We start from the raw sequence: 12,347 nt of genomic DNA on the forward strand, positions 1-12,347 counted from the left end.
TTAATTATCGGTGATCATGTAGATTTATTTTGGATCGCATTTTTCCCCATCGTAAAAGTCATCGGACTAATTAAACGTTTTAATGGCTAAGACATTAGTTTACCACCTCGACTACGCTGTTAAATTCATGTTTGTCACAATGAAATCCCACGTGGATTTATACAGCCCGTGTGTACAGTGAGGGGAAAATAGTATTTGATCCCCTGCTGATTTTGTACGTTTGCCCACTGACAAAGAAATGATCAGTCTATAATTTTAATGGTAGGTTTATTTGAACAGTGAGAGACAGAATAACAACAACAAAATCCAGAAAAACGCATGTCAAAAATGTTATAAATTGATTTGCATTTTAATGAGGGAAATAAGTATTTGACCCCTCTGCAAAACATGACTTAGTACTCGGTGGCAAAACCCTTGTTGGCAATCACAGAGGTCAGACGTTTCTTGTAGTTGGCCACCAGGTTTGCACACATCTCAGGAGGGATTTTGTCCCACTCCTCTTTGCAGATCTTCTCCAAGTCATTAAGGTTTCGAGGCTGATGTTTGGCAACTCGAACCTTCAGCTCCCTCCACAGATTTTCTATGGGATTAAGGTCTGGAGACTGGCTAGGCCACTCCGGCGGGCGTTCGACACTTCACGTGGCCTCAAGGTGCACATGGCCTGGCACAAGCGTCGTGGTGACGTCACCGCCACTTAGTGGCGAATGGCTGTTGTTGTTGTGTACGTGTGTGTGGGTGTACGTGTGTGCATGTGTGTGTGTGTACGTGTGTGTGTGCGTGTGTGTGTACGTGTGTGGGTGTGTGTGTGTACGTGTGTGGGGAGCGGTAGTGTAGCGGTTAGCGCGCTGCGCTGTGAACCTGGCGACCCGGGTTCGATTTCCGCTCACGGCCAATACCAGTGACGATTTTCTGAACCGGTGCCAGGCCTCCCCTAGGTCGACTCAGCCTCAAATGAGTACCTGGTGCGGTGGATACAAACATTGCCACTGGGGAGACTAAGGCGGTCGGGCGTGGTGCTGGCCACCCACCCCCTCGTGTACCGTTCCGACCTTCATAGGTGCTCGCTAACCAGCACTTGCCCCTACCGTCTGTTAAAGGCTATACGGGGGATCTTTGTCTTTTTGTGTATGTGTGTGTGTGTACGTGTGGGTGTACGTGTGTGGGTGTACGTGTGTGTGCGTCTGTGTACACATGGGGAGCGGTGGCGCAGCGGTTAGGTCGACTCAGCCTTGCTTAAATGAGTACCTGATGCGGAATGTGTGTATGTGTATAATAACATCAGCACCGGGGGAGACAAAAGCGGCCGGGCGTGGTGCTGACCAGATCGAGCCACTCGCCGGCATCCGCACGTGGTCGCTGACCGCACTTGCCCCAACAGCCTATGTGGGCCTACTCGGGGGAATCTTTGTCTTGTGTATGTACGTGTTTCCACGCTGCATATATGTATTTACGTATGTAAACTTTCCAAACGGTAAAGAGCCTACCTTTAACCTCGTAAGCAGAGTAAACTGAGGGCTATGACTGCCTGTAACTGAAGCGGGGCAGTCAGTGGCCACGCATTGTCTGCAGTGAGGGCCATCAAACACGTACACAAACAGTGGTTTAACCCAGTCATCCCCCCCCCCCCCCAATCCACCTCCTACAAATATACCGGGTGCTTCAAAAAGATGTTAACACTTCAGAGAGTTTGCAACAATGCCTGCGGGCTTTGGAGGGCACCTGGAGAAGATCCCAGGCCACGTGTTAACAACGATGGCGAACAAGTGGAGACTTCTTTGACTTTTTGAACCTTTTAACATTACATTTGTTATCATGTTTACAGCGTATTATTATCTGCTCTTGTTCCATTAAAGACGATAGTCCCGTATAAGTGTTAACACATTTTTGAAGCAACCTTGCATATCAAAACAAGTGTCGGTAGACGCAGCTCTCACGCCAACAGCAGCAGGGCTTCGGGTACAGATGAGAGAGAGAGAGGTGCAAATATGTGTGTGGTAGTGGTCGTGAAACAGGACGTTATTAAATCACACATTACGGTGTGTTAAATCGTGGAATGCGATCATGATGATGATGCACAACAAGCATCCATAATTTGTACGAAGTTTGTCTGGATGGCTGGCTGGCATGGACGGATGGTCCAAATGACGTGCATGTTACTTGTCGTACTAATACATATATATAATAAAAAAAATGAACTCGACACATTCCTTCACGGGAAAAACAATATATGATCCGTGACGTTTCGGCAATTGGCCCTACTTCGCAGCACTTAATTGAGACTACGTGTTTACATGATGAAGCCTGGTGAAAATGTCTTTTTGTTATGTTTCCTGACAATATTTAATTGATATTCTTAGTTTTTTCGGTAAAGTCACGTTGAAGAGAAACAACAAAATAACAAAATATATATAAAACAATAAAAAAATTCTCACGACGTTTCGACCGTTTGAGTTATGGTCGAAACGTCGTGAGAATTTTTTATTGTTTTATATATATTGTTATTTTGTTGTTTCTCTTCAACGTGACTTTACCGAAAAAAACTAAGAATATGAATTACTGCAGTCACGAAAGCTTTAAATAAAAAAATAATATTTAATTGGTAAATTATTAAATGATTATAGGTTTGCGTGTAGGAGAATTGCTCCTATGAGTAGACGTTCATCTGAGACGTGGAGCGAGGAATTACAAAGGAAGCCTCCGCGTGACCCCAACCTAATCGCAATTTGACGCGGGAAATCATTGAGAAATAAATACAACTTATTACATTGTGACATCGTAAAGTGAGAGGTAGTAAGTAAATCGTGAAGTTTACCCACTAATTAAATCGTAAATTACGACTTGTTGAATGGTGAAGTTTACCACTTATTATATTGTGTATTACGCCTTATTAAATTGTGATATATGACTTGTGAAATCGTTAAATGGGAGGAATTAAATCGTCAAACATACGACTCATGAAATCATAAAATACATCTTAATAAATCGTGCAATACAACTGTTAAGTTGTGATGTATGCCTTGTTGCATTGTAAAAGGGAACTTGTTACATTGTAAAAAGAAAAACTAAAAGATAACATGTGCCTTCTTCACACGTCTGCCTCTTCACATCCACCAGGCATGTAGACGTATGGGTCTCTATGTTAGTGTATGTGAGTCTATGGATCTGTATGTAGACGTATGGGTCTCTATGTGTGAGTGTATGTGAGTCTATGGATCTGTATGTAGGCATATGGGTCTCTATGTGAGTGTATGTGAGTCTATGGATCTATATGTAGGCGTATGGGTCTCTATGTGAGTGTACATGAGTCTATGGATCTATATGTAGGTGTATGGGTCTCTATGTGAGTGTATGTGAGTCTATGGATCTGTATGTAGACGTATGGGTCTCTATGTGTGAGTGTATGTGAGTCTATGGATCTGTATGTAGGCGTATGGGTCTCTATGTGTGAGTGTATGTGAGTCTATGGATCTGTATGTAGACGTATGGGTCTCTATGTGAGTGTATGTGAGTCTATGGATCTGTATGTAGACGTATGGGTCTATATGTGTAAGTGTATGTGAGTCTATGGATCTATATGTAGGTGTATGGGTCTCTATGTGAGTGTATGTGAGTCTATGGATCTGTATGTACGTGTATGGGTCTATATGTGTGAGTGTATGTGAGTCTATGGATCTGTATGTAGGTGTATGGGTCTATATGTGAGTGTATGTGAGTCTATGGATCTGTATGTAGGTGTATGGGTCTCTATGTAAGTGTATGTGAGTCTATGGATCTGTATGTAGACGTATGGGTCTATATGTGTGAGTGTATGTGAGTCTATGGATCTGTATGTAGGTGTATGGGTCTATATGTGAGTGTATGTGAGTCTATGGATCTGTATGTAAACGTATGGGTCTCTATGTGTGAGTGTATGTGAGTCTATGGATCTGTATGTAGACGTATGGGTCTATATGTGTGAGTGTACGTGAGTCTATGGATCTCTATGTAGACGTATGGGTCTCTATGTGAGTGTATGTGAGTCTATGGATCTATATGTAGGCGTATGGGTCTCTATGTGAGTGTATGTGAGTCTATGGATCTGTATGTACGTGTATGGGTCTATATGTAAGTGTATGTGAGTCTATGGATCTGTATGTAGACGTATGGGTCTCTATGTGTGAGTGTATGTGAGTCTATGGATCTGTATGTAGACGTATGGGTCTATATGTGTGTGTATGTGAGTCTATGGATCTGTATGTAGGCGTATGGGTCTATATGTGTGAGTGTATGTGAGTCTATGGATCTGTATGTAGACGTATGGGTCTCTATATGTAAGTGAATGTGAGTCTATGGATCTGTATGTAGGCGTATGGGTCTATATGTGTGAGTGTATGTGAGTCTATGGATCTGTATGTAGACGTATGGGTCTCTATGTGAGTTTATGTGAGTCTACGGATCTGTATGTAGACGTATGGGTCTCTATGTGAGTGTATGTGAGTCTATGGATCTGTATGTAGGTGTATGGGTTTATATGTAAGTGTATGTGAGTCTATGGATCTGTATGTAGACGTATGGGTCTATGTGTAAGTGTATGTGAGTCTATGGATCTGTATGTAGACGTATGGGTCTCTATGTAAGTGTATGTGAGTCTATGGATCTGTATGTAGACGTATGGGTCTATATGTGAGTGTAAGTGAGTCTATGGATCTGTATGTAGGCGTATGGGTCTATATGTGTAAGTGTATGTGAGTCTATGGATCTGTATGTAGGCGTATGGGTCTATATGTGTAAGTGTATGTGAGTATATGGATCTGTATGTAGACATATGGGTCTCTATGTGAGTGTGTGTGAGTCTATGGATCTGTATGTAGGCGTATGGGTCTATATATGAGTGTGTGTGAGTCTATGGATCTGTATGTAGGCGTATGGGTCTCTATGTGAGTGTGTGTGAGTCTATGGATCTGTATGTAGGCATATGGGTCTATGTGTAAGTGTATGTGAGTCTATGGATCTGTATGTAGGCGTATGGGTCTATATGTGAGTGTATGTGAGTCTATGGATCTGTATGTAGGCATATGGGTCTCTATGTAAGTGTATGTGAGTCTATGGATCTGTATGTAGACGTATGGGTCTATATGTGAGTGTATGTGAGTCTATGGATCTGTATGTAGGCGTATGGGTCTATGTCTAAGTGTGTGTGAGTCTATGGATCTGTATGTAGGCATATGGGTCTCTATGTGAGTGTGTGTGAGTCTATGGATCTGTATGTAGGCATATGGGTCTATATGTGAGTGTGTGTGAGTCTATGGATTTGTATGTAGACGTATGGGTCTATATGTGAGTGTGTGTGAGTCTATGGATCTGTATGTAAGCGTATGGGTCTATATGTGAGTGTGTGTGAGTCTATGGATCTGTATGTAGGCATATGGGTCTCTATGTGAGTGTGTGTGAGTGTATGGATCTGTATGTAGGCATATTGGTCTATATGTGAGTGTATGTGAGTCTATGGATCTGTATGTAGACGTATGGGTCTATATGTAAGTGTATGTGAGTCTATGGATCTGTATGTAGGCGGATGGGTCTATGTGTAAGTGTATGTGAGTCTATGGATCTGTATGTAGGCGTATGGGTCTATATGTGAGTGTATGTGAGTCGATGGATCTGTATTTAAGCGTATGGGTCTATATGTGAGTGTGTGTGAGTCTATGGAGCTGTATGTAAGCGTATGGGTCTATATGTGAGTGTGTGTGAGTCTATGGATCTTTATGTAGGTGTATGGGTCTATATGTGAGTGTGTGTGAGTCTATGGAGCTGCATGTAAGCGTATGGGTCTATATGTGAGTGTGTGTGAGTCTATGGATCTTTATGTAGGTGTATGGGTTTATATGTGAGTGTATGTGAGTCTATGGATCTGTATGTAGACGTATGGGTCTATATGTTAGTGTATGTGAATCTATGGATCTGTATGTAGGAGTATGGGCCTATATGTGAGTGTAAGTGAGTCTATGGATATGGATGTAGGTGTATGGGTCTATATGTGAGTGTGTGTGAGTCTATGGAGCTGTATGTAAGCGTATGGGTCTATATGTGAGTGTGTGTGAGTCTATGGATCTTTATGTAGGTGTATGGGTCTATATGTGAGTGTGAGTCTATGGATCTGTATGTAAGCGTATGGGTCTATATGTGAGTGTGTGTGAGTCTATGGATCTGTATGTAAGCGTATGGGTCTATATGTGAGTGTGTGTGTGAGTCTATGGATCTTTATGTAGGTGTATGGGTCTATATGTGAGTGTGTGTGAGTCTTTGGATCTGTATGTAGGTGTATGGGTCGATATGTGAGTGTGTGTGAGTCTATGGATCTGTATGTAAGCGTATGGGTATATTTGTGAGTGTGTGAGTCTATGGATCTGTATGTAGGCGTATGGGTCTATATATGAGTGTGTGTGAGTCTATGGATCTGTATGTAGGCGTATGGGTCTCTATGTGAGTGTGTGTGAGTATATGGATCTGTATGTAGGCGTATGGGTCTATATGTGAGTGTGTGTGAGTCTATGGATCTGTATGTAGGCGTATGGGTCTATATGTGTAAGTGTATGTGAGTCTATGGATCTGTATGTAGACGTATGGGTCTCTATGTGAGTGTGTGTGAGTATATGGATCTGTATGTAGGCGTATGGGTCTATATATGAGTGTGTGTGAGTATATGGATCTGTATGTAGGCGTATGAGTCTATATGTGAGTGTGTGTGAGTCTATGGATCTGTATGTAGGCGTATGGGTCTATATGTGAGTGTGTGTCAGTATATGGATCTGTATGTATGCGTATGAGTCTATATGTGAGTGTGTGTGAGTCTATGGATCTGTATGTAGGCGTATGGGTCTATATGTGAGTGTGTGAGTATATGGATCTGTATGTAGGCGTATGGGTCTATATATGAGTGTGTGTGAGTCTATGGATCTGTATGTAGGCGTATGGGTCTATATATGAGTGTGTGTGAGTCTATGGATCTGTATGTAGGCGTATGGGTCTATATGTGAGTGTGTGTGAGTATATGGATCTGTATGTAGGCGTATGGGTCTATGTGTATCTGTCTATGGATCTGTATGTCACGATGTGTGACGAGGGGGGGGGGGGTGAGAATTGTGACGTCACATCAAAATGCGCAACTTTAAATAAATATAGACAAAACGTTCAACTTAATTAAATCTACTTTTTAATAAATGTTTTCTCCTACAACATCAGAGTCAGAGTGCAGCGCCACATTAAATACGCACTACAATGGCAATAGTTTAAAGCGATTTGAAGCATGTTGGGGGGGGTGGCAGAACTTTGTGACGTCATATTTGAGGGGGGTGTCTAACTTTTTGTGACGACGTGTGACGAGGGGGGGGGGGTCAAAAATCGTCCAAAATCGCATGACGTCATTTATGGACGGCCCCTACTGTAAGTCTATTTGAGTCTATGGAACTGTATGTAGGCGTAGGAGTATATATGCCAGTGTGAATCTATTGGTCTCTTTATAAGTATATGCGAGTCTATATGTATCTGTGTAAGCATTTGGGTCTTTATGTAAGTGTATATCCATTTTTTGGTTTGTATTTAAACCTATGGATCTCTATGTAAGTGTACAGTATATGAGTTCATGGCTCTGTATGATGGTGGAACTTCTGGCTAAGAAGAATGGGAAATTCTTCTGTAATTACCAACCTGCTCTATGAATGATAAATCTCTTCCCTCTCTCCTGCGCCATCTTCCCAATCACCACCACCCCATCGCCAAATCACCACTACCACCACTACCACCATCACACCATCACCATAACATCACGACCACCACCAACATACCGCCACCTCTAACGCATCTCAAAACTACCAACACCGCCACTCCACAACCACCACGACACCCTAACATCACCACCACCATACCACCACCACCTCCACCCCATCTCCAAACTACCACCACCACCACCGTTCCACAACCACCACCGCCACCACGCAGAGCTGATGGATGACTTCATGGAGGGCCGCGAGTGTGTGAACTGTGGCGCCATGTCTACACCGCTGTGGCGACGTGACGGCACGGGACACTACCTGTGCAACGCGTGCGGCCTCTACCACAAGATGAACGGCATCAACCGGCCCCTCATCAAGCCTCCACGGCGCATGGTGACCCACACAGCCACTACCGCTACCACCACTATCACCGCTACCGCTACCACCGCTACCACCACTATCACCGCTACCACCACTATCACCGCTACCACCACTATCACCGCTACCACCACTATCACCGCTACCGCTTCCACCACTATCACCGCTACCACCACTATCACCGCTACCACTATCACCGCTACCACCACTATCACCGCTACCGCTTCCACCACTATCACCGCTACCACCACTATCACCGCTACCACCACTATCACCGCTACCATCACTATCACAGCTACCACCACTATCACCGCTACCACTATCACCGCTACCACCACTATCACCGCTACCACCACTATCATCGCTACCGCTACCACCACTATCACCGCTACCACCACTATCACCGCTACCACCACTATCACCGCTACCACCACTATCACCGCTACCACTATCACCGCTACCGCTACCACCGCTATCACCGCTACCGCTACCACCACTATCACCGCTACCACCACTATCACCGCTACCACCACTATCACCGCTACCACTATCACCGCTACCACCACTATCACCGCTACCGCTTCCACCACTATCACCGCTACCACCACTATCACCGCTACCGCTACCACCACTATCATCGCTACCGCTACCACCACTATCACCACTACCACCACTATCACCGCTACCACCACTATCACCGCTACCGCTACCACCACTATCATCGCTACCGCTACCACCACTATCACCGCTACCACCACTATCACCGCTACTGCCATCGCTACCACCACACCGCTACCAAAGACAACGATCACCCGTATAGCCTTAACAGACTGTTGGGGCAAGTGCCATGAGCAAGCAACTATGAAGGTCCGGCACTGCCCACGAGGGGGTCGGTGGCCAGTGGCGATGTTTGCACACCGCACCGGGTACTCATTTGAGGTTGAGTCGACCACCACCGGCGCTACCACCGCCACCACCCCTCCTGCCGCAGCTCTCGCTCGGCCACACGGAGCGGAACGTCGGACATGGTGCCGAGTAAAGCCAAGAGGTGCGACGTTTGTAACGCAGTGCGGAGCTGTGCGAGCGAACGCTCGTGGCAGTGGCCATCAGTTATAGCACACGGCTTACGAGGGGTGGGAGTCGTGAGGGGGGGGGGTGGTGATGGTGGGGGTAGGGAAGTGGGGGGGTAGAGGGGGGCTTAGATCGCCCCCCCCCAAAATACCCCCACATATCTCGGACAGGGTGGCGAAGGGGTGGGGGGAGAGGGGGGGGTAGGGGGGGTGAGAATGGGGTTGAGGGGGGGCAGGAGCTGGCTCGCGGTTTGGCGATGGCACACAGGGCGGCCCCGTCCCATCTATAAAGCCGCTATTTATTTCTCTTCGTCCGGGGCCTCCAGTTAAGTAGTTCTTTGTGGAATGTGAAGTGTTTTAACACATTCATAAGGCTCAAGATCAACACCCGTAATTCAGGGCCGGCCCCGAGGCGAGAGAGAGAGAGAGACCCGCAGCGCTATTCATACGACGCCCCACGAATACACACACACACATATATTCTCCACCGCTTAAACAAAATAATAATGAAATCGCCGTGTTTTCTGTTGCGCAAGACGGCGGGGCGGACAGATGGATGATGGAGGCTGCATTGCGATATATTTGACGGTTATTATTATGATAATATTTTTTTTTATTGAACTATCACGCTCGCCAGCATTGAGATAGAGACAAGGGGGGAGGGGGAGGAGGTGCTGGTGATGGATTCCCAGGACTGGGTAAAAAAAAAGCACAGTCCTGCAATGTCCTCGCAATCACGCCGCTGGCTGGAGAGAGAGAGAGGGAGGGAGACAGCCCGTCTTATTAGACTCGTACGTATGGCCTACTCTTCCACGACGTTACTTAACCCGCACTTTATCCCACCGCTTGCACGATCCGCTGACGACAACTAACCGCCACGACCCCAGCCTACACAGCTGCTGGGTGGACGCAGGCGGTTTGCGGCGGGCTGCGAATCGCAATGCGTTGAGAGTATTTTGGCTGCCGCTTTAAGTTCCCACGTGATGATAAGCCACTTTGCTTGGCTATCATTTGCGATGACCCAGGTCGCTTCCGTCTCAGTGAGGCCTTACCTGGTGAAATAAAAATAGTCAATCGCATTCGTGACTGCAGTAATTCATATTCTTAGCTCTTTCGGTAAAGTCACGTTGAAGGGACTTTACCGAAAGAGCTAAGAATATAGTCCCAAATCAAAATCGTTTTTTTCCTCTCCGCTGGCAAAATTCTGGCCGATGTCTTCACTCGGAGGTTCGTCGGCCACCGGTGGGATGTGAATGCATCGCCCACCAGACGATTGTCTGTTCCACCAATACTCTGTGAATCTGATCGCAAGAGTTGGGATCTCAGCGCCGGAAGGAGGTAGAGAAGGAGTTGACTGATGACTGGTGGGTCACTCAGGAGGCAGCTGGGGGGGGGGGGTGTGATTGAGCATGGAAGAGTAGGCCAAATACAAATACCCTCTCAATCTCCCTGTAGCGGAGGCCCTTCCGGTAGCTACGCTGCACGTGGCTGCCTGTTGTGATTCCGCGATTTGTGGAGGCAGCAGCGAAGGTTTGGTGGCTCACCGCTCAAGATGTTGTTGTGAAACTCCCTTCACTTCTGGCTGTCGAGGACGTGCCGTACCCCCTGGTTCGCCAGGAGAAGGCAGTGCAGAAAAGTGTGGACTAATCGCCATCTGTCTCCATCTTTACGGGGGATGGAGTAGTTGCCCCCTCTCGCGCAATGCGTGGGGTTTTCTCCACGTGGCATCATGATAATAATAATAATAATATCAAGAGTAAACGTTCATCATTAATTGTATTTCCGTGTCTCCATGTGTCCCCCGGCATGTCCCCCTCGTGTCCCCCCTCCCCCCGCATGTCCCCCACGTCTCGCGAATCGTCCCGGTGAGCAGCAGTCCGGCTCGCGCCGCGTCGGCCTCTCGTGCTCCAACTGCCAGACGAGCACCACGACGCTGTGGAGGAGGAACACTGACGGGGACCCTGTGTGCAACGCCTGCGGCCTCTACAGCAAGCTCCACGGCGTGAGTGGCGCACACACACACACACAACTAGAACAACAACAACAACAACCGCCATTCGCCACTAAGTGGGGGTGACGTCACCACGACGCTTGTGTCAGGCTATGGGCACCCTGAGGCCACGTGAAGTGTCGAACGCCCGCTGGCAGGAGGTCACGGGGCAGACCCAGCAGGTGCCACGGGTCGACTGACTGAGATCACTGGCTGGTGCACCACCTGTGCCCCCTTACTGTGACAACCTGCTGTGCTTCAGCCGCCCGGCGCTCCGCTCGTTGTTGTGAGCGTCGCTCCTCCGCCCTCCGTTGTTGCTGGAGGGCGACTGCCTCCAACTGCCGAGTAGCGTCCTTCACGAGCCTCCTCCACAGAGGCCGATCTTGACACCGCTGGTACCAGTCATCGGCAGGTCCACTCAGCTCCACGTCCTCCTGTACCACATCACTCCATCTCTTCACTAGCAAGAGCTGTTAGCGAGCACTTATGAAAGCCGGCATGACACACGAGGGGGAGGGTGGCCAACACGACGACCGGTTGCACACACACCCAGACGCACACACACACACACGGTCACTGTCGCTTTGCGGCTGAAACCCGGACTCGAACCCAGGCTCTCAGCAGTGGCGGCTCAGCGCCTCTGACCTCTCAAGCCTAGCCAGGCTCTCCGATAATTTACTTCTTTTGTTCAGGAGAGTTTCGCATCTCCGCCGCGTTGGAGATCGTCAGCGAGCCTCCGGCATTGGCCACTCCTGGACATCTGTGATGAAGGGCTTCAGAGCTCATCAGATTCCTCGCGTATAAAACATTCTGATTACCACTGCGTCCCGTTTGTGACTCCAGGTCCCGCGGCCCCTCGCCATGAAGAAGGAGGGAATCCAGACGCGTAAACGCAAACCAAAGAACCCCAACAAGTGCAAGCCCCATCCGGGTGAGATCCTATACAGTGTGAAAGAAGTTCAATACGCATACCTAACATACAATCCACCGCACAGATCCTGTATCGTCACCGTCATCATCATTATCATCATCAACGTCATCATCATCGCTATCATCAGTGCCATCACCACCATCAGCCTCCCTGTGTGCGGACGCAATAAACGGCTCTCGGTCAGGCTCTATCCACTGCTGGACGAAGGCTTCGGGCCAGCATGGCTG

General features: G+C 47.5%; 1 protein-coding gene across 2 annotated transcripts in view; it reads left to right on the top strand.

The window, feature by feature from the left end:
- LOC116942517 (transcription factor GATA-4-like) overlaps window positions 1-12,347 on the top strand; it is a 39,988-nt gene that overhangs the window by 21,332 nt on the left and 6,309 nt on the right. For both annotated transcript variants that reach the window (XM_076067258.1, XM_032954516.2), the window contains 3 exons: window positions 7,978-8,144; window positions 11,073-11,201; window positions 12,033-12,120. In XM_076067258.1, the coding sequence (XP_075923373.1) occupies window positions 7,978-8,144; window positions 11,073-11,201; window positions 12,033-12,120 (384 nt within the window). The remainder of the gene's footprint in view (window positions 1-7,977; window positions 8,145-11,072; window positions 11,202-12,032; window positions 12,121-12,347) is intronic.

The sequence above is a fragment of the Petromyzon marinus genome, chromosome 15 (assembly GCF_048934315.1).
Source record: "Petromyzon marinus isolate PM22_M1 ecotype Great Lakes invasive population chromosome 15, UKy_Petmar_22M1.pri1.0, whole genome shotgun sequence".
Classification (NCBI taxonomy): domain Eukaryota; kingdom Metazoa; phylum Chordata; class Hyperoartia; order Petromyzontiformes; family Petromyzontidae; genus Petromyzon; species Petromyzon marinus.